General features: G+C 40.6%; 1 protein-coding gene across 2 annotated transcripts in view; it reads left to right on the forward strand.

The window, feature by feature from the left end:
- Positions 1 to 2861: 2861 nt before the first annotated feature.
- The window catches only part of taok2b (TAO kinase 2b), a 24097-nt gene continuing 4252 nt past the window's right edge, over positions 2862 to 22706 (forward strand). Inside the window, exons 1-18 of one of the 2 annotated variants that reach the window (XM_017437335.3) lie at positions 2862 to 3423; positions 6120 to 6260; positions 8766 to 8837; positions 8945 to 9046; positions 10603 to 10648; positions 10747 to 10843; positions 11116 to 11229; positions 12711 to 12802; positions 12976 to 13069; positions 13524 to 13605; positions 14428 to 14595; positions 14893 to 15099; positions 15721 to 15923; positions 16048 to 16225; positions 16420 to 16548; positions 16676 to 16879; positions 17010 to 17249; positions 21979 to 22191. In XM_017437335.3, coding sequence (XP_017292824.1) covers positions 6129 to 6260; positions 8766 to 8837; positions 8945 to 9046; positions 10603 to 10648; positions 10747 to 10843; positions 11116 to 11229; positions 12711 to 12802; positions 12976 to 13069; positions 13524 to 13605; positions 14428 to 14595; positions 14893 to 15099; positions 15721 to 15923; positions 16048 to 16225; positions 16420 to 16548; positions 16676 to 16879; positions 17010 to 17249; positions 21979 to 22191 — 2373 coding nt within the window. In that variant the 5' untranslated portion in view covers positions 2862 to 3423; positions 6120 to 6128. Of the gene's footprint in view, positions 3424 to 6119; positions 6261 to 8765; positions 8838 to 8944; positions 9047 to 10602; positions 10649 to 10746; positions 10844 to 11115; positions 11230 to 12710; positions 12803 to 12975; positions 13070 to 13523; positions 13606 to 14427; positions 14596 to 14892; positions 15100 to 15720; positions 15924 to 16047; positions 16226 to 16419; positions 16549 to 16675; positions 16880 to 17009; positions 20993 to 21978; positions 22192 to 22706 lie in introns of those variants that run through there. The other variant, XM_017437326.2, reaches the window with a different exon arrangement.

Here is a 22706-nt window from a genome sequence, read left to right on the forward strand (position 1 = left end):
AAGCTCTGGAACAATTTACCCCTGAGTGTCAGACAGGCCTCCTCTCTTCCTGTTTTTAAATCTCTTTTAAAAACACACTTTTATACTTTGGCTTTTAACACACCGTGATTTTTGTCTTTCTTGGCACCTAAAACATACCTGCTGTGAACCCATATGTGTATGTCTCTTTTTATCTATTTATCTTTTTTATCTCTTTATTTGTTTTATCTATTTCCTTTTTACTGTTTTTTTTTTTCTATCTATTGTACAGCACTTTGGCTACCCCTGTGGTTTTTAAAATGTGCTATATAAATAAAGTTGATTGATTGATTGATTGATAGTGTCTAAAACTAAAAAGCAAAACATAATCTCAAAACCAGACAAGTCATACGTATGTTTGACTCCGATGACGTATGATTATGTGAACAGAGACGCAGTCGTTGGAAAAATAAAGTCCACCCTCTTTTCATTCATGAGTTTTATATCAGGACACGATAAAAATGATGTGATCACTTTTATATAGGCAGGAGTTTGGGTCTTTTGCTGCTCTGGAGCGTACAGGTGTGTCAACACAATACCAAGGAGTGAAGACATCAGCAAGGAGCTTAGAGAAGGCAATGTTGCTGCTTGTCAATCTAGGAGGGGTTAAAGGTCATTTTCAAACAATCTGGAGTCCACCATTCTACAGTGAGAGAGATTATGTGCAAGTGGAAAATAGTTAAGACATCTGACAGTCTTCCAAGGAAAGGACATCCCAGAAAAATCACTCCAAAGTCAGACTGTGCAATATCTGTTGCAAAACTGAAAAAACAAACAAACAAACAAACAAAAAGAGTACCATTTTAGACTCTACAGGCCTCAGTTAACAGGTCAAAGATTAAATTTCATGACAGTACGGTGAGAAAAAAGACAAATATGGATTGTTTGGAGGGGTTGCAGTTTACTCAGGTTTGTAAAGTTTTATCTGAATGAATCACAAGACTTCTGGAGCAGTGTCTTCTGAACAGACCAGAGCAACAAGCACGGTGGTGGAGGGGTCATGATTTGGGCTTGTTTTGCAGCTGCAGGACCTGGGCATCTTGCAGTCATAGAGTCAACCATGAACTCCCCTGCAAACCAAAGTATTCTAGAGTCAAATGTGAGTCCATCTGTCTGACCACTGAACTTTGGACCAAACCGGCTCGTGAAACAGAACAATGATCCCAAACACAGCAGCGAATCTACAGCAGAACGGCAGAAAAAGGAAACAATCAAAATACTGCAAAGGCCCAGCCAAAGGCAACACATTTGAAACGCTGTGATGGGATCTTCAGGGAACTCTTCAGAAACTAATGTCTGCAAATCTGAATGAACAAAAGCAACATTGTAAAGAAGAGTGGGCCAAAATTCTTCCACAACCATGTGAGCGACTCATAAAGTCAGACAGAAAACAGCTACATCAATTTATAGCTGCTAAAGGTGGTTCTACAGTCCCAACAGCCATTTATAGTAATTAAAGGACGATGTCTCCCTGGCACTTTATGCAACAGAATCCTTATATAGCATCTTCATAATCCAGGAGAATGGAACAATAATCTGTCATCCCAAACGCTGTTCAGTTTCACCTGGATGGATGCCTGTTTGAAGAGCAGAAGGTGCTCAGTCACTTCCCTTCATCTGATGCATCAATAAGAGGAGGTTATACAATCATTTATTTGTGTCAACTTTTTATTTGTATCCAGGAAATGCTTACCTTTGCTTAAAGGAGCACAGATTCACTGAGCTTGGAGCTGGAAAAGTTTTACATCTTACTTCAAACATCAGCAGACTGAACAGTAAACATCAGAGACAAAAACTTCGGTGAAACAGAGTTTAATATCCAGCCAGATCCTGAAGCCATAAACAGCATTTAAATTTCAGTTTCAGATGAGTTTATCTCATCTAAAAAGTGTATTTTTTTATCTTTATTCAAGAGACGTGATACATCACAGTGCATTTATTTTAGAAGATAGATTTAATCACACAATTTTACCACTAATCAGGACACAACCCTTCCAGCCTCAGAGGCAGCAACAAGAAAACTGTGAAATGTGACAGATAAGCAGAGTAAATTCACTGCAAGCTCTGTGAAAATGGGCAACTTTAGCAGGTTTAAAATGAGTTTTATCAGGTCAAAGTTATTTAAAAAGATAAAACAGTAATCTCTGATTCCTCCCATCCCCTCAGCGGTTATGATCTAAGCTACAAATAAAACACCACATTGCCCAAGAAACGTGTTATATTTATAGACTTTGGGTTATGTGCATTTTTTTGATTTCATCGCTTTTAAGCTGCCTTTCTGGCGTCAGCTGCAACACTTCTGCATTACTGAGGAGGAGCAACACATGTCAGCAGACTTAACTTGCTTAATCTACCCTGTAAGTTAGACCCTCGAAATCCAGCAGAAGAAGACGGAAATAATGTCAGAAATTCCTTAAATCTAGTTGAGGTAGTTTTGGTTAAAAACCCCTTCTAGTCTGTTTTATTATTGAGGCAGGGCCATGACAAATGTGAAGCAGGATGAGTATATATCTGTGTGGAGTTAATCTGTCACTCAAAAATCAAAAATTAACTTATCTGGTAGATGAACCAAAAGGGAGCAATATGGTGAATAAGTCCATTTTTCACAAATGATTGATGTCAAATGTACCCTGATTGTTTAAGAGATTCGGGGTTTATTTTAAAGAAAATAGAATAGAAAATTCATTCATTCATTCATTCATTCATTCATTCATTCATTCATTCATTCATCTAAGACAAATTTAATATTTTATACACTGTAAGACTGTGTATGACCCCTGTTCTGCCACACGGGGGCAGTGTTTACTCGCTCACGTCTGATAATCAACCATCGAAGAAGAGCACTTCCGGTTTCCTCTCGGCTCCCGCCCCGCTCCGCCATCATCAAGTCCCGAACAAAAACGGATGAGAGTCGAGCAAAATGGGGGCAACAACACGAAGTAGAGATAAAATCCTCCCTCAACCCTAATGAAACGCCATTGCAAAGCGGAGAAGGGAGCGGAGCGGCGGCTTTTAAGGCTTCGGTTTGCGGCTGAAAACGGCCCGAGCGGCTCCTGGCGTTCCGTTATTTCAGTTAGCAGTGTTGCTAACAGCAGCCGGAGCCCCTGATCGTCTTCTAGTCTTCTCCCCCGGCGGACAGCTCTGCCTCTCGGTTAGCTGGCAGGCGTCAGTCTGACTGACTGACACTTCCCTCATGTCAAGTCGCGAAGACCTGCCAGCTGCTGTCCGACTGACTGCGAGCATCGGGATGGCGAGGAGTTCGGGGAAAACCGTCCGCGGGCAGAATGTGGCTTGTTCGTGTTGAATAGACATCAGAACCGAGGACTGGGGCAGTGAGACCAATATTTTCCAGCCAGGACAGTCAGCTAGCTTCACAGCTAGCTACAGTGGATCCGAAAAGCCACGGTAAGACGTGTTATTTTTATTTTTATTTTATTTTCATGGGACCATGCAAAAGGACACTAATCTGACGAGAGAGAAGATGCATTGTACCAAATTTAGCAACTGTAATTAATTATCTTATGTAGCTCCAAATCGAGATAAGCATATATAAATCAAAACTATTAAAATGAAATCAATACTTCCGCATCCATGATAAGAAATGCATACATTTCCTTATCCTGATTCTAGTTTCTAACTAATCAATTTATGCAATGTTACAGTTTAGTATGTATATATTAATAAAATGCAAACTGCAGCTTGCTAATAGCCATTTCATTTATGTTGACAGCATTGGTTTCGAAAACGGCTATATGCATAAATTAAATGGGAATCCTGATGTTTTTAAACCATGTCACCTTAGTGATTTCTCATCCAGTTCTTTTTAGGGCCTGATGTTAAAGTAATCTGTCTGGTTTTAAAGTTGTCTGACTTGTTTTATGACCAGCAGAACATGTAATAAAAGATCTGAGACAACATCTTTGCATTTAAAACAGTCCACTGGTAGAACAGACAAGTCCTGTTTTCCCTAATGTTGAATACATGTCATCTATTTAATTAGCAGGAGCCACAGTGGAGTGTAAAAAAAAGAAAAAATAAAATCCAGATGTGATTGTGTTCATGCCTGGTGTACCCTAATGTTACACATTTGTTGTAATGTTTGGAGAGATGAAATGAAAAGAAACCACATCGCTGAAACATTACTCCTTTTTCTCTTGTGTCGTCTGCCACCAGGCTCTTAAAAAATAGATCAAGAGCTTGCCTTTGGTTGCAGTATTTAAAGAGCTTCTCGTTCATAAAGGGAACCAAACGCTTCCTCTTTGACGATAACAAAATGGCCACAAAAGAACAACAGATGTGTTGTCTTTTTGAAGTGTTTGGGCTGCTGAAGAACTGACCTGTTAGAAAGTAGCAGGACTTGTCTTCCACATTACCTTTGTGTCAAGATTCTCATGTCTGATGACAAATAAAGGCAATGATCTATACATTTATAAGCTTTAAATAGGATGCTGAGTTTTATGGTGCACATTTATCTCAGCCAGTAGATCGTTTGCACAAACAGCTTATCTGCAACATTACATCCAAAGCTAATATGGCACTGATAGTCTATGGTTTTATGTAGATCTTATATATTTGCATAAAAAAATAATCATTTGTATTTATGAGAACTGGCTACTTACCACTTTGGAGACCAAAAGGTGTAAATGAGTACATTTAAATTTATACAAAGTATGTTGGCCTTGTTCAAAGATCTTTACTGAAGGGTTTTAGGAGCAGACGGACACCATGCAGCACCAATCTTTGTCATCAACAGTGTGTCACATCAGCTGACCTTGTAGCACATAAAGTAAAACTTATCGTATCAGTTAACAGACTGAGCCTAATCTAAGTTTCTGACTTGGAGCATAATTTAAATATTTCACTAGTGATCCTGTCATGATCACCACTGTTTTGTCGTATCATGCCGGCTCGGGGAATTGTAAATTAACTCTTTGGAGAGCTATTCTCTTGTAGTTTCGGGTTCTTATGGTTTAGAAACACAGGGAAATCCTGTGGCTCAATTGTTTCATGCTGCAGGCAAATTGTGGACAGCTTATTACTTGTCCTGTACAGTTTACTGCTGTCTGCTGCTCACTATAGATGTGTTGTACTTTATTTAATCTTCCAAGCCTTCAAGTCTAACAATGAACTTGGTCTGCAAATTGGTCTTTGGCTAGACGGTCCATTGTTTAGGATCTGACTTTCTTTCTTGTATTCTCCCTGCTTAAATAAACCTGAATTGGCTTATATTTGTCTCACTTAACCAATGTCAAAATTGCAGATTAGACCAACCATAAGTAATTATCTCAACATTTTACTGCTTAAAGAAAAAGCTTTAATCCTTAGCCCAGTCTGGATGTGTGCAGGGGTTCACAGTGTTTAATGGTGGATGGGGGTGTTATTGAGTGTTCGGGCCCCTAAAATACCAGTGAACGAGCACTCAGCAATCATTCAACGAGGAAAATGTTTTGTTCAGCTCAGACTGAAAATGCAAAACATTTGTGTGGATTTTTGATATTCTGCTTTTATGAGTCAGGCTTAGATAATAAAAGAAACACTTGCTAAAAGAACTGCTCATGGAAAAATATGATTCAGCTCCTTTTTTATTTGGATTTTTTTTTTTAGTTTAGAATGCATTAGTCACTCTAGATGTTAACACGGTAGAACTGAACCTGATGAAATAATTGTGATTAACAGTTTACTGAGTGTTTGTGGGTTTCATTTGAACCTGTTGTGATGTTTTCTATTTATATGAGCAAACTCAGCTTGGGTTTTTTTGTATTATTTTTACATTAAATGCTGCAGCAGAACAGATATACTTTGCACACATAGAAGTGTTTCGCTCTTGTGAAGTAAAATGAGAAATGATTTCTAATCTTGTCTAATCAAATTTTGGAGTTTGTCTGTTTTTATAAACTAAAGTGGAGCAGCGTATTTATTTTACGTCTATGGGACGTCTAAAAGAATTAGATGAGTATGTGATTACTCAGGAGACCCAAATGTGCTGACTGTAAGTGACAGACTGGACCGCATTTCCCTGCAGCTCATGTTTCCTACACAACTGTTTGTAATCCTTCCAAATACCAGACGCTCACACAGCATGTCTCCTCTGTTCTCGCCAGGCGCTGGCCATGCCGTCGAGTGTGCGGGCCGGGAGCCTGAAGGACCCGGAGGTGGCTGAGCTGTTCTACAGGGAGGATCCTGAGAAGCTCTTCACAGACCTGAGGGAGATCGGTCATGGAAGCTTTGGAGCAGTCTACTTTGTGAGTTCCTTTTTATGCATTTTGAGATTATGTCAGCGATGGAGATGAGATACTGGTGCAGGAATGACCACACTCTGCAAAAAGGTGGATCAACTTCTTCCCATTATTTGACTCTAGAGCAGGGCTGTGGTGTTCTTTTAGTAAAGTCTAAACATTTCCCTAAACTCTGAAAGCTAATCTGTCATCTGTTTTTTTTTTTTTTTTTACATCCAGCACAGATCATGTGTATAAATGCACAAAACAAAGGTTTTCATTAACACAGTAAAGGTTTCTCAGATAACACACAGAGGTAAACAAGTCTCTACCTTTACTAGGGATGCACATTTTATTAAACTGAGTTCAAGTACAAGTACTTAACATATAAGTACTTGGCAGTTCCTAGTACCAATACTAAAAAATGCTATTACACTTCCTACAATTGCTAGAACCTCTAATTACAAATTTAATCATTTCCAGCAGGTGTTATAGGTTGTATATTCATATTTTGGACATGTTTTTGTCCATTAAATGTGGGTAAAAAACCATCCATTATAATGTCATCACCACTGTTTTTTCTGCACAGAGGCACTATTCCTACCCAATAACTTTGCTAAAAGCTGAATTTTAAACAATAATAATAATAATAAGGCAGTAAGGCAATGGACAGAGTTTCTGTCACTCCCTTCTTTAAAAGATCTTTAGCTTGCAGCAGCATCAGTGGAGAGACGGACAAAAAAGTCACTGTTTTGAAGCATTAGCTTAGTGCCTTCCTTGGAGACTGTGTCAGCAGCTGCTGCTCATTAAGCAGCTTGTTAAGCATCTTCTCAGGCTCATCAGTGACCTGTGGTGGAAGACTCAATAAGTTTTGAGCATATCCATTCTCCCTGTTTCATCCCCTCTCCTCTGAATGGTGTGGGGTGATGACGGTGGTCGGCCCGGCTCTCTGCTAACGAGCCGGATGGCTGCTGGACAGCCCATCGCTCAGCTTGACCTCCTCCACTGCTCTGATGCTTTTCAATAATGTCCTTTTTCACCTCGGTAAGACTGACGATGGAGGCCTTCATCCTTATGTCAGAGACTGAGCGATGGGATTGTCAGGAAGCTCTGGCTCAGATCCATTTATTCCCAGGGTCCTCTTCTGCTCAGTTTTCACTTTGTAGTAGCTGTGTTATTGTACTTCAACTTTTTCTTCTTCTGGTGTTTATTGATGGTTAGAAAAAAAACTGATGGCGCATTACCACCACTAACTGGTAAGGAGTGTGTATCATGGCAGCCATCTTAAAAACCCTACCTCCACACAGCTGACACTGCTCCTCCTCTACCCACTGACTACTCACTGAGAGGCGAAGGTCACACTGCCTTAAACTGATATCAGTACTCTAGTATCGTAATACTTTTATAACTACAGGTACACACACCTGCTATTGGATCAATACCCAATACTGGTATCTGTATTGGTGCATCCCTAACCTTTACCATTCTCCAATATTTACTATTTTGTTTAACACACCTCACACTATAGGACATGAATCACTAAATTGCTTGTTTCTTCTTGAGGATAAATTCAATTATTGTTTTAAATCAAGATCTAGAATTTTTTTGTGATAGTTTACCTGTAGATGTGTCTTCATGACATTTTTTTATAAGCTTAAAAAATGTGTAAACACAGTTAGTGATATGGAAAACATCAGTTCCTGTTATCTTTACATATTGCTGATATGAAAACATGGCTGAGTGAAGACTGCTTTAGGTTTTCTGATTTATCTTTACGTTTTAGAAATGTAAAATATTTGCTAAATCTATTTTTATTTCTGCTGTGCACTTTAATGAAGCTGGAGTTTGGATGTGAAAAATGTATATAATCTTTCCTGACTGACTTCAGGAACATTTAATACAAGTCTTTTGAGCTTTAGAGTTGAACCATCACTGTATGATGCAAGATTGATGCATTATTACTTTTGACTTTTTAAAACCATGTCTGAGTAAAAAAAATTTATATATTTAATTTAAGCTTTTGTCTCTCAAAGTCACTGTTTTGATTCTTTTCAGGATCAGATTAGTTAAAAATAAGAAAAGTTAAACATACAAAGAAGAACGAGTTCTTTTTGACTGCAACGCTGAAACTGAGGATCAGTGAGTTTTCACATAATGAAGCTAATGATGGTACTGTATAAGCGCAAAATGGATAAACCGATCAGAGGTTATGAAAGCTGGCGAGAGCGAAGGAAAAGGTAAAAACACAGCGTGAGTCAGGGACAAAGAACAACTTGGCGGTGGTGGATGAAAAGCCCTGTTTAATGAAGGGTGAAAAAGAGCTAGTCATGGATGAAGAGCTGGACCACAGAGTGCAGCGAGGAGGAGGTGACGCTCAGCTCAAATTCTTTTTATGTAATAGTGATTGCTTTACTGTGTCTAGTTTTAAAAATGGCTGATGAATCACGGTGTATTTTAAGGGAGGGGGTGTTTTGCTTTATTTGTGTCAAAAGCAAACAGTTTTAACTGTTGTCCATTACTTTTTCACACTAGGCCCATGACATCCGCACAAATGAGGTGGTGGCAATCAAGAAGATGTCCTATAGTGGCAAACAGTCCAATGAGGTAGGAGGTGAAAACTTCTTTCTTTTTATTCCACTGAAAGCTTTCAGGCCGTTTTATCTGTGGAGCACATTTGCCTGTCTGTGACTGTGGCTCTGTTCTCGCTCCAGAAATGGCAGGATATCATCAAGGAAGTGAAGTTCCTCCAGAAACTGCGCCACCCCAACACCGTGGAGTACCGTGGCTGCTACCTGAGAGAGCACACAGCCTGGGTGAGTGTGTGTGTGTGTGTTTTTAATCCACTCGGTCCTGATGTGACTCTGCAGCAAACACAAGCTTCAGATCCGTGATGCGATCATGATTGCTCTTAGTTTCTGTGTAAGGAAATGTCCCTCACTGCATGTTGATGCTGTTAATTGATTCTCAGTGGCACATAAAGGTCCTGCCCAGGGGCATGGCGAGAAAAATACCAGACTTTTTTTTTTTTTTTTTTGCACCACTAAGTGTTTTATGGCCTAAATATTTCAGGAAATAAAGTTGAGACTTTAAGGACAGCAATCACAGGAAGGGGAGCAATTAGAGAAACCCATTCATGCATGACATATGTGTGATATTTATCTGTTTTCTGGAGAGTTTGGCCTAAATTGCAGTTCTTTTGACATCTAAGTAGAGTAGACAATGCAGGACAATTCTGAAAGCTTTTCAGGAAGTTTTGCCCCCTGTTTCCACATTGTTGGTTCTGTGCATCCTGCAGCTGAGGTTTTATTGTTCCATACACCATTGACCCTTTTATTGTCCAATTACAGGCTTTGTACCCAAAACTGTAGAAAACATTCAGCACAGTTCCTCTTCTTCCCCTTCCTATGGCTCTTTGGACAAACACTTTGGAGCTGCAGCTAATAATAGTAGGGATGTAGTCATAAATGTGGGCAGCATTTTGTGTATTAATTGATACGTTTGGTTTGTAAAGTGAAGTAAATTGTAAAATAAAATTTCAAAAAGTCAAATTAAGACCCACTTTGGCTTGTGCATTATTGTTCATAAGCATGACTTCATGCATGTTAGACTTGCTGAGGATGGTGCATTAACAGTATGATCTTATCAGATCTTATCTGGTAAACTTTGCTTTGAAACATTTCAGGAACCACCGCAGAGCTCATGTAGCTTATGTCGTCAACCCTACAGTTCCTGTGAGATCAATGAAATTTCACCTTTTGGCTTGCTTTTATTATTAACTCGAGTTGAGTCCTTTGTGTCCTTATTTTGGTTGTTGCCACATCGTCTGTTTTTGACTAATCTGTATTGGTCAACTCTTCTCCACAACTTCCTGAAACAACAGGATGTGAAATTAGACATCAAGTTTAGCCCCTGGTTCATTTTAGCCAAAATAAGAGTTCCAGTTCCAGACCGTTAAAAACACTTGATAAACTTATGGTAAAAAGCCCTCAAAAGTTAATTTAAGTTTAACACATAATTAGAATGGTTAGATTTTATACCCAAAGCAGTTCTGAAGAAGCAAACCAAATGAGAGGACAATAAAACACTTTAGTTTTCTGTCTTCAACAAATGTCACGTTAAACAAATTTCCTTCAATACATTAGCCTCTTTCTGCTCAGGGAAGATTTATCCCCCACAGCCAAAGACAAGAGGCTGTAATATTTGGGCCCATGTCTGTGTGAGCGTGTGTGTTTGTCTGTTAGCAAAATATTGAGTGAAGCAGTGAACGTAGTTTAATAAAACTCTTAGAAAGTAATCATTGGATGTACCCAATTCAAAATGGCTGCCACAGCTAATTGACATCAATCACGTCTCCGTTTGTTCTCCCCAGCTGGTGATGGAGTACTGCTTGGGTTCAGCCTCTGACCTCCTAGAAGGTAAAACTGTAAAACATCTAGTATTAGCAAAAACCCTGCCTGCGAGTGTTTTGTTTATTTTAGTTATTTACATAATTTATGCCCCATGTTTCTCCCAGTCCACAAGAAGCCCCTCCAGGAAGTGGAAATAGCTGCCATAACCCATGGTGCATTGCAGGGCCTGGTGTATCTTCACTCTCACAACATGATTCACAGGTAAACCTCATTTCAGTTTTCACTCTCTGCATCTATTCTGCTCTCATCGCCCACTCTTTTTGACAAGAGACAAAGCAAGTGGGGGGCACAGACAGAAACTGTGCTGCCTGATGAAGCTTATGCAACGTGCTCCCACACTGTGCTGCAACACATTTTAGTACATCTTGCTACTCCCCAGACTCCCAACAATTAATTTCATGTTTCACGTCTCCCTGTTTGCATCGTCTTCCTCAACTTCTTTCCCTGACGGGTGCTTTTCTCCTCTCTTGCAGGGATGTGAAAGCAGGAAACATCTTGCTAACCGAGCCAGGTCAGGTCAAACTCGGAGACTTCGGCTCTGCCTCTATAGTTGCTCCAGCCAACTCTTTCGTGGGAACCCCTTACTGGTAAAATTTTTTTTTTGTTTGTTTTTTTTAAGTCGTTACATGATGAGGAAACAGACACTTGTAAGAACAAAATGCATTCTTAAAGCACTCAGTCGCATCGTAAGACACTTTTAAGCCCTAACTTTGTGCAGAAATACCCACAATCCTGAAGTGCTTTCAGCTGTTACTTTGAAATATTTTGTTTATTTTGTTGAGCCGTTCTTGACACACAGTCACAGTTAGCGCTAACTACAGTGACAAAAATGCTTTTTACAGATTCTTTGAACTGCACTTCAATAAAAGCAGAGTGAACAGTTTTCCTTTAAAGCAGCAGGTCGTAGGAAATGGTTCGTATGCATTAGGAACTTGACAGCTCTGACGAGAACAAACAGATATTTAAGTGTCCTGCTGGACAAAACGACAGTGATTTACTTATTTTTTTATGTGTAAATTCTTGGACTGTTTTTGGTACATTTTTGTGACCTTTACTGGTATAAATTTAGGAACTGTTTGGCTTTAAAAAGCCATAATAATTTCCCAGACACCAAAGCAACGTCAAATAAAAAAGAAACCAATGATAAAGAAGGTTTCCTCTGCTCTCTCTCTTCATGCCAGCTGCTTCTGGGCTAAATAAAACCCAAAACATAGCATTTAGGCAGCCTAAAAAACATCATCCAGGATGTCCAAGTGAAGGCTGTGGAGAGACTCCTGCACAGAAAACCACTTTTAGTTCACTTTTTTAGTTCCAGCATGTTTCAGAATGATTACACTACTTTTCTGTTCCTTTTTTTTACCTACCATGTGTTTCTTTATGATTTCTAAGACGTAAAAGCACACCCATGTGTAAATAGGATTTTACGGTGAAAGATGACAGCTTCTTAGATCCCAAATAATGTTCTCATCATGTTAGTGTTGTTCAGAGCTCAGTCACTTAAGCTAAACTTACGAAGGATAGCTGGAAACTCATAGGTGTGTGACGTTTTTTTAATCTGTTTTACGGCCGATCATTAAAGGTGCAAAACCTTTTGTTTTTCTTCAACTCCAAATATATCTTCTAATGTCAGAGGCGGCTTTATTTTCATGATTTGAATGTCCTCCTTCCCTCAGTCTGTAACACTGTATGGGTGTGCCCCGTTTATTGTTGTTGCATGTTTAAACAGGTGTGGCAACATAAAAGTCAGATTCAAACCATTTTAAAGTTTGCTTCAGCTTGAACAGTGCAGATCTTGCAGTGTAATAAAACTGTATTTGGCTTCATTTTTATTTAAACCTGCTGATGTGGTTTACTGTTTAGAGAGTCAGAGTCCTTCGTTCAGCAGGTAGACATTATGTTGTCGCTGTAAACGCAGCGGCCCCGTGTTTCGTATCGCGTGTCGAAGCCATGCAGACGTTGGAGATGAATCGGCCCCGAGCCGCTGCTCTTTGTTGCTCCCGAACCCAAAAGGGAGAAGAGATTAAAGTGGCTGAATTGCAGTGGTTGAGTTGTTGCTTCCTCCGTGCAGGATGGCCCCTGAGGTGATCCTGGCCATGGACGAGGGGCAGTACGACGGCAAGGTGGATGTGTGGTCACTTGGCATTACCTGCATAGAGCTGGGTAAGAGACGGCCCTAAAGTGGTCCCAAAAGTGTGCCGTTATCTTTCACGAAGCTGAGAGCATCCAACCATTTCCTCTCCTTTTTATTTTCTGCTTTTCTTTTTTCTTTTTTTCTTTTGTTGTATCTGTCTGTCCCTGTTTCTGTCACACTGCCGTGCTTTTCCTCTCTGTAGCGGAAAGGAAGCCTCCTCTGTTCAACATGAATGCTATGAGTGCCTTATACCACATCGCCCAGAACGAGAGCCCCGTGTTGCAGTCTAATCACTGGTGAGGGACGACAGGCTTCTTTTTTAACAAAACCTTTATTCTTTTAGCTCCGTTCACTTTTATTTTCATGTCCAGAAAACGTTAAAATTATGTTGTTAGTTGTTTGAAATGAGTATTAATTGTGCTATTAATTAAAGTGATTGAGCCTAATTTATGATTTTACATACCCGAACCCTGGACTTTGTTTATATATATCTGATTGTGACTTAATAAATGAAAATTGCTTAAATTAATTTAGTAATGAAAATATGATCAGAAACACATAAGTTTTTGCTGTGATGTTTTAGTACTTGACAAATAAAGTGTTTGACTTCTGTTTGTTCTTGTGGGAATTTGTTAAAGTTTAATTTAAAGGTTTGCAACTGGATAAACCTTACAAGTGTTTTGTATAATCTACTTTACACAGATAAAGAAAACATCTGGATTTTAAAGTGAATTTTTATACATTTTTTAGGTCGGATTATTTCCGCAATTTTGTGGACTCCTGTTTGCAAAAGATTGCCCAGGACAGACCTACCTCTGATGTGCTGCTCAAGGTACAAAGAGTCATAAAAAAACAATCTTGTTAGACGTTTTACTGCTTTGATATGAAGGGAGATTGGAGATTTCTATAGTTAAAAATTATATTTATGATGAAGGGGAAAAAAAGTGATGATTTTGTGTTAATGAAATCAATGCAAATGGTGACTGCTGATAAAACTCCTTCAGACAGTGGCTGTAGGCATAATCTGCAGTTCATACAATGTTTTATTCTATTTTTATGTAGATTTAACTTAGAAATCAGACTTCCCTTGTGGTCATTTGGCTGTTTTTAGTCGGCTCTGCTTCCTTTTTGCATCATGGCAGTTTACTTTCATATTTTCTCTTACCCGTTGCTTCAGCTTGTTATAACATCTCAATGTTTGCTGTAGCTGAGAAAATTATTGGTTGATTTTAATCTGACAGCCAAATTTCCTACTTTGATGAAGGACAGAGATTAAAGGGAAAAAAAATACCTTTATGAAGGAACTTTTTACGTCTAGAAAACAGAAAGAAATTAGTTAAGGTGTATCTTTCTTTCACTATATCTGTTTATTTCTGTTTGTTTGTTTGTTTTATCTTAAGCATGTTTGCAGCAAGCTGTAACAGTATATCCATGCTGCTGTAATGACCAGCAGCTTGTTTACAGGAAATTCTTCTATTTCTAAGTAAATTACCCTAATTAAGCCAAAATGTCATGTTTGGGTGTGATGAGTAGCTTATAAACAGTTCACTCTGCTGTGACTTTAACATCCCAAATCCTTAGACTCATGTGACCGTTAAGGTTTTCACCTCCTCCGTTTGCTTTTTTCTGTTTCCCAAACTCTCGCTCCGCCCAGCACCATTTCCTATGCAGAGAGCGCCCCATGACCGTCGTGATGGACCTGATCGCCCGCACCAAGGATGCTGTCCGTGAGCTAGACAACCTTCAGTACCGAAAGATGAAGAAAATCCTCTTTCACGAGGCGCACAATGGCCCGGCACCAGAAGGAGGCGATGACGAAGAGGTGGGAATGAGGCTGAGGAGGAGCGGGTGGCCATGAGAGCTGAGAGCACAGAGTTAGTTATGCAGTGACTGATGGCGTCAAACAGCAGGGTGTTAGGGTGTTGGTTTGTACTTTTAAGATTTGAGTGGATCTGCTGAACGTTTTATTTTGAAGCATGTTTAAGCCTTAACTTTCCAATGGAGTCATATCCACTCCTAAGGCATAGGGACTCTAGTTATCACCTCAAACGTGTTTTCATTTCCCCCAAAAAGTTTTAAATTCTTGTGCTAAACTTCCTCTCTCTCTCCCTCCTTTCAGGACGTGGAGCAGTATATGTTGCGCACCGGCACAGTCAACAGCATGGAGAGCTCCCACTCTCTGCCGTCCATGTCGATCAGCGCCAGCTCCCAGAGCAGCTCGGTCAACAGCCTGGCAGACGGCTCGGACGACAGCGGAGAGATGGCCATGATGCAGGAGGGGGAGCACACGGTCACCTCCAACAGTTCTGTCCTGCACAAACCCCTGGTCAGTCGAAGTGTTAAACTATGTGCTGCGTAAGATGGAGTTTATCACTTCCAAACTCTTTATAGTTGTCTTATAAGAAAACCTAAAGAAGAAAAACCTCCTTTTTTTTGGAAGAAATGTCATTAATTTTAACATAAAGTTTGTTTCTTAATTAAAACTGAGAATTTGTAACATTTCTTTCACATTTTGGCTCTGTAATTTAGTTCAGTGTGGTTTTGTGTCATAGTCTGCTTTAAGTACAGTCCTAAATGCTGGAGGTTTGGTTTATTTTGACTGGAAATATTCTGCAGGGGAAGCTGTGTTTTAGTTTTACAGACGCAAACTTGCTCCCCCTACAGGGTAAGTAAAGTAAGAGCAGGACCAAGTTAAACCTACAGGTACAGATTAGAGCTGTCAGTGTTGCTGCCGACACAGTAGTTACTGCAGAATAAAAAATAAGGTTAAGTCAAATGTTGGGTTTGGTGGATTAAAAAAAAGAGTCATGGGTCAATGAGTTAATAGAGGTTTACAGAAATTAACATCCTTCTCATTGTAAATAACATCTGTAATAATATCAGTGTATCATTATAAGAGTCTTCTTTACAAGGCCTCAAGAATAAATCATGCTTCTCCACCATGTAGAGCCATGACAACATCTACGATGACCCGTATCAACCAGAGGTAGACTCGCAACGAGAAGCTTCTTCTGGTGGCAGTGGTGGTGGAGGAGGAGGAGGCAGACGTCGGCGCAGAGATCACTTTGCCACCATCAGGACGGCTTCACTGGTCACTCGTCAGATCCAGGAACATGAACAGGGATCAGCTCTCAGAGAGCAAATGTCAGGGTAAGGGTCACTTAAGATCCCTTCAAAAAAGGAAACAAAAGAGGGCGGAAAAGTCCTCTAACCCCAGCGTGTATTGGAGATTACGTTCTTCCTTCCAGATCATTTTAACGGCATCTCCTCACAGGTACAAGCGGATGCGGCGGCAGCACCAGAAGCAGCTGATGGGCCTGGAGAACAAGCTGAAGGGAGAGATGGACGAACACCAGCTGAGACTGGACAAAGAGCTGGAGAATCAGAGGAACAACTTTTCCATGGAAATAGAAAAATTGTCCAAGAAGCACCAGACAGTCTTGGAGAAGGAGGTGAGCTGAAGGTGGCCCATTAGGGGAGGTCAAAGGAAAAACCTAACATGGAGTCATGAAACAGAACATAAAGGAGAGGAAGAAACAACCACGCTTCTTGTAGTCATGATAAAACATTCAGCTTCAGTTTCTTGTACATTTAAAGCTTTTGCATCATAAATTTCTAAGCGTTGTTGCTCGTTTTTTCTTCTCAGACCAAGGCCGTCCTGACTGAGGAGAAGAAGTTCCAGCAGCACATACTGGGCCAGCAGAAGAAGGAGTTGACCAGTCTCCTCGACTCCCAGAAACGACAGTATCGACAGCGCAAAGAGCAGCTTAAAGAGGTGCGTCTCAGTTTGAGGACTAAACTTTTACTGGCATCCGCTTCGATAAAGTCTTAGATTGAAACATTTTCATTTTTGATTTGTCGACTTGTGTAGATAATCTGTTTGGTTTCCTCCACTATTCAAGGAACTGAATGAGAACCAGTCGACACCAAAGCGGGAGAAACAGGAGTGGCTGGTGCATCAGAAGGAGTGTATGCAGCAGCTGCAGGCGGAAGAAGAGGCCGGTCTGCTGCGGAGGCAGAGGCAGTATTATGAGCTACAGAGTCGCCAATATAAGAGGAAGATGCTGCTGACACGCCACAACCTGGAGCAAGATCTGCTCAGAGAGGTAGTCCTTTCCACTGTTTTACAAAATTAAAAAATAAACTTTTCACACATTCATCAGTGACCAGAATCTAACTATGTGCTCTGAAACAAACGGCCGTCTTTCGTCTTTGTTGTTATCCCGTTCTGTGCAGGACCTGAACAAAAAGCAGACTCTGAAGGACCTGGAGTGTGCCATGCTGCTGCGCCACCACGAGTCAACCCAGGAGCTGGAGTTCCGGCAGCTGAGCTTGGTGCAGCGAACGCGGGCCGAGCTGATCCGCACGCAGCACCAGACGGAGCTCACCAACCAGATGGAGTACAACAAGAGGCGCGAGCAGGAGCTGCGGCAAAAGCACGCCGTGGAGGTCCGCCAGCAGCCCAAGAGCCTGAAAGTGAGTGAGAGCACCCAGAGCCAGGGGTCTCCTGAGGAGAGCCGGTCCACTGAGGGTCCGAGCAGCAGCTGGGACAGTGAGGCGGGCCCGGTAGAAGAGGAGGAGGAGGAGGAGGAGGGGGGTGGTGAGTTAGAGAAGGACAGAGGGATAGAGGAGGAGGTGTATTATGATGGAGATGAGCTTGATGGAGTTGTAGAATTCAGAGGTGATGAAGTTTTTAGAGAGGAGGCGGAGGATGAAGGGGTGTCCGAGGTTAAAAGCAAGTTTGAGATGGATGAAGAGGACAATGAGGCGAAGGGAGCTGATGACAGAGATGATGATCTTGACGAGGGTGCAGAGGTGAGGGAAGTGGAAGGAGTTCAGTGGGAATATGAGGAAGATTACAATAAAATGTCTCCTGTAGACGCTGATGAGGAGGAGGAAGAAGAGGGCAGAGGTGTGGCTGATGGTTGTCCATCAGAGCTCATCTCGCTGTCAACCCCAGAAAAACGACGGCACCGAAACATCGATGAGCTGTCAGAGTTTTACTTCACTGAAACCACAGAGGAGCTGGAGCCCATTCCTGTCTCACCTCCTCCTTCTCCCCCTCCGCAGACCTCCCTACCCTCACTCTTTTCTCACGCCATCTGCCTCCTCCTCTCCCTTTCTGCTGCTGCCCAGCCCTCCAACCTCACTTTGATGCTGCTCTCCATCTTCCTCCTCTCCCTCCGTCGTTCGCCACCCCTCCCCTCGGTGGCCTCTCTCATCCTCTCCTCTGAGCTGGCTTTCTTGGCGCTCTTCTTCTCCTACCTCCTGCTTCGATCCTGCTGCTCACTGTCCCTCTCCACCTTCCTGTCACTCACCCTTTGGGCCAGCGGCCTCTTCAGTTTAGGTCTCTCCTTCAGTTTGGGGGTTTACTACATCCCCTTAATTCTAATCTCTGCCTCCTTCCTCAGCTCTCCCTCCCTCTTCCTTTCCCTCTACCTGGTCGTGGTCCTGGTTGTCAGGCCGGCTCGTAGCTTCTTCCAGCACGCACCTCGTAAAATCAACCGCCTTTGCATGCGCGTCCTCTTCCGCCTTCCTCGACCCCTGTTTGCCATGTGCCAGTCAGTTCTAGGAGGTGTGGCTGAGCGAAACCTTTATGAAATGTTCCCCAAAGCTGGGCGCAACTGGGGGGTGCGCCGGTCCAAAATCCCAGTTCCATTGAAGAGCTTACCGTTAGAGTGTCAGGTTAGCTGCAGCAGCACCTCTCTCCTGGCCAAGTGCCTCCTCTGGGGGAGGCGCTTTAGTCGACGCCCTCTGGGGGTCCTGGCAGACTTAACGAACACCATCGTCCTAAAACTGGTCAGACAGGTTATTAAAAAGCTGCCGCTCAGAGTTCATATAAAACTCCAAACTCTGGGCCTCCTGAAGAAGGAGCTTCCGAGCCGGTTGCCCCGACTGCTCCCCCGGGAGGTCAGAGAGAGGAGGCAGAAGGAGAGGAGGAGACGAGAGAGGGAGAGGAAGAGGAGGGAGGAGAGGGAGAGGATGTTTCGCGAGGATTCGAGGTGGGAGTGCGGGTTGAGGCGAACTGCATCAGGAAGGTTTGTCAGGGGGAAAATCCGCCCGTGGAGATAGCACGAAGCAAAAGGGAAAATGTGGGGAAATGTGTTGGTGGTGCGTTCGTGTCCGCTCGGTCATCATCACGCTCTGCATTCCATTTTTCAACCATCGTTTGTGTTTTTGGTTTGGGCCCACGTTTGTCTCCTTTAAGATAATTTCCAAACTGGTTTGTGGTCACATTTCTTAAACATTAGCCTCCTTTTTAGCAGCACACGTGTTTGTGTGCAAACAACGGCTAAAATAGATTTTTTTTTTTTCTTTGGGGCTGGTGAAGCTTTATTTAAAGTGCACGTACGAGCACAAAGCCAAGCTGTTGACTGGTCTACGGACTGATCAAGCAGTTGTCCCAAATCCAGTGAATCTAATATGTTATTATTGTGCTTTTTGTAAAAGTTCCTTAAAGTTTCTTTAATTTTATTATTTTGCTCTTAATTTCTAAGACATTTTTTATGGTTATTTTTGAGACCATTTTGTGCAATCTTATTTTTTTGTACGTTAGAGCTGTCTTATTAGACACAGTGCGCTGGTTTGTCAGTGCCTAGAACAACTCTTACAGTGTTAAAGAGCTCCATTGATAATATTTCACTCCTCTATGCTGATTACTGTGAAAAAAAACAAAAAACAAAAGAAAAGCAAAAGGATACGTCACGATTTCACTAACATAACCCTGAACACTAGCTGTCAGTCAGTAGAAAAGTGCAATAAACAGCTGAGTGGGAAAACCCTTTGGACCATGATGAAACACTGTTTGAAGCCAAATGAAAAATAGGTAGAAGGTCTTTATTTGACTTGAAATAATCATCCAGAACATGAATCCTGCTATAAATATTAAGGTTTTATGTTGAGGTGAAATTAAATACACATTTTGAAAGCCATTTTAAATCATAAAACTGGTGAAATCTTTTTTTTTTCATCTTTTTATAATCGCTGGTTTATTCTATTGCACTTGAAGCAATAGTTTTGGTAAGATTTACCATGTAAATATTTTCCCTTTGTGATAAATTAAGAATAGTGCCTACTTTTCAACTGTTTGCACAAACGGTAGTCTGTTGTGAAGTGATATAAAGTGAAATCAAGGATATGAAAACCAAAATAGACCTAAGAGGTATATAATATAATAAAAATCTATTTAATTTTTCACTGTAACTTATTTTATCTGAAGCCAGAGACAATCGTTTGAGAACTACAGACACAAAGAACATTAAGTGAATGTGAAAGACAGAAAATCTTAGAAAATGAAGTAAAAATAAAGATCCCACCAAATATTTCTGTAGTTCTTTCCCAAAATAAGGTTTTAGAATATTTTTTGTTGTTAATCATTATATTTAGTTAAACTAAAGCCTTTAAAACATAAAAATCATGTAACTGCAGCTGCTCTTCCCCTCAGATGTTTTCAAGATTTAATATTTCAGAAACCAAAGATGATCGATCACCAATATTCAGTGACAGAAAAGGGGGAAGTTCAGTTTTGAGAAGCTCAAACCAAATATTTATTTTTAAAAAAGCAATAGTTTGAGAAAAGACTGAAAAAGTCTGAGTGAAATTTATAATTTGATACCCAATCTTCATCGTTTGAGTTTAACCCCAGCAGGGCAGAAACACCAAAGTCTCAAAACTGATGTAAAAAAATAATAAACCAAAAACCAAGAATCTTTGTGCCTGAAAAGCATCGGTGGTTAAAACGAGTAAACCACGATTGGAGCCATTTAACGTGGAGGATTGTGGAGTTTAAAGCTCAGTCTTAGTTGTGAAGTGACCCAGAATAAAAGCAACAGGAAGGTCAGCTTTTAGTTCCTGTCGACCTGCATCCAGGAAGTAAAGCTCAAAAAGAGAAGTCTCACAACAAACTCTGTTTTGTTTGAATGTAACTCTTTACCATCGATTTGTGATCACCTTTGACCTGTTCCTCTGTATGTTTACATGTTGCCTTCTGTTTTGTTGCAACACAGTCCGAGTGTTTGCATTTCCTTAAAATTATATCACTTTTTTTTTTTTTTTTTAAATTATTATTTATGCAGTATTTCTGAAAGTAGTACTGCATTGTTTTTGACGGACATTTTGTTGTCCTCATTTTAGCTGCATGTTCTGTACGGCTGTGTGCTCCTAAGCATAGAAAAACATTTTTTATTTGCACATAAAAAATAAATTCCTTTGTTTTGAAATCATTGTCCTGTCTGTTTTTTGTTTTTATTATTTTCCATTATTGTCACCTCCTTATAAGTTCACCCTTTTCTGTTGTCTCTTTTTATGCAAAGATTCGTTTAGCGTTTTGTTCTTCCGGTTTCCTTTTGTATCATCAAACACCTGTGACTTGTCTCGCCTTTCCTTTTGTCATCCACAACAAAGTAAAATAAAAAAGTAGTTTATTTCATGGCGACTTGTTCAGCTCTTTATATCAGTTAAATCATTGTAAACTTATTTAAAACTACATTTCAGATTTTATGTAATGCATCCTTTAAAATTAGACTTATTTAGGAATAAAATGTCTGTTTTAAGCCTTCACAGTGAAAACATTCACTGTAGAGTAATCAAAGTTTTGCAGGAAAACTCTGAACGCTGACTCATCATAAACACAACTATACAAACTTTTGTTAAGGAGACATTTTGCAATTAGTTAACTGTCAGGTCTGGAAATATCAGAACTTTAACTATTTATTTTGTTGTAGTTTTTACTGTTACTGGTTTTAAGTCAAGTTAAAGTTTAGTTTTACAGCTCGTTCATAAAGCAGCTGTCGTTGACCAAAATGTAAGGGTTATTTAGTAAATCCAGCAGAATAACAACAAAAAAAGAGAATTAAAGAAAAATACATAAACTTACACAATAAAAGTCCAGCTGTCCTGCTCAGCCAGGGCTGAAAACAAATGAGTTTTTTTTATTCAGATGTTTTAAAATCATTTTTATAACAAAGTAAAAGAGAAACAAAATCAAACCATGAAGTGAACAAAAATTCAAATGAATCTGAATGTTAAGCTGTAAATTGAAAATTACAAGTTGCAAAATGTATTTTTTTAACTCATCATGTAGGAAAGGTCCCGTTTGGAGAGATTTTCTGTATGAAACACACAGATCACCCTTCATTCATCCATTCACTCAAACCACAGGAGCACTTTAGCCAAGCTGCTTCCATCTCTCTTCTCTCTCCTCCAGTCCAAAGAGCTTCAGATAAAGCGTCAGTTCCAGGACACCTGTAAGATCCAAACCCGTCAGTACAAGGCGCTGAGAAACCACCTGCTGGAGAACACGCCCAAGTCGGACCACAAGGCCGTGCTGAAGCGGCTGAAGGACGAGCAGACCCGTAAGCTGGCCATCCTGGCCGAGCAGTACGACCACTCCATCAACGACATGCTGTCCACACAGGCTGTGAGTAAGGCACGGAGACGCCCTTCTCCTCACACTCGCACCACCCCGAGGTCAGAGTTCAGAGGTCGCCCGCCCGCCGCCGACCTTCTCCTGGTCCCTCAGCGCTAACCTCCAGTTAAACCCCAATCCTAATCCAGGGGTGTCAAACTCTGTTACACGAGGGGGCTGAATCCAGGTTCAACACTTCAACATGTTAATACCACAACAGTCAGGTTTTAGGTTTAAAATGATCACTTTTAGGCCATTTCACACCGCATCAAATGAGTTTTTAATGAGTGATTTATCACAGTCCAAGACATGCTTTCTGATATACAGGTGCTGGTCATAAAATTAGAATATCATGAAAAAGTAGATTGATTTCAGTAATTCCATTTAAAAAGTGAAACTTGTATATTATATTCATACATTACATACAAACTCATATATTTCAAATGTTTATTTCGTTTAATTTTTATGATTACAAATGACAACAAATGAAAATCTCAAATTCATCATATCAGAAAATTAGAATCTTG

Source organism: Kryptolebias marmoratus, linkage group LG17 (assembly GCF_001649575.2).
Source record: "Kryptolebias marmoratus isolate JLee-2015 linkage group LG17, ASM164957v2, whole genome shotgun sequence".
In the NCBI taxonomy this organism is placed as follows: domain Eukaryota; kingdom Metazoa; phylum Chordata; class Actinopteri; order Cyprinodontiformes; family Rivulidae; genus Kryptolebias; species Kryptolebias marmoratus.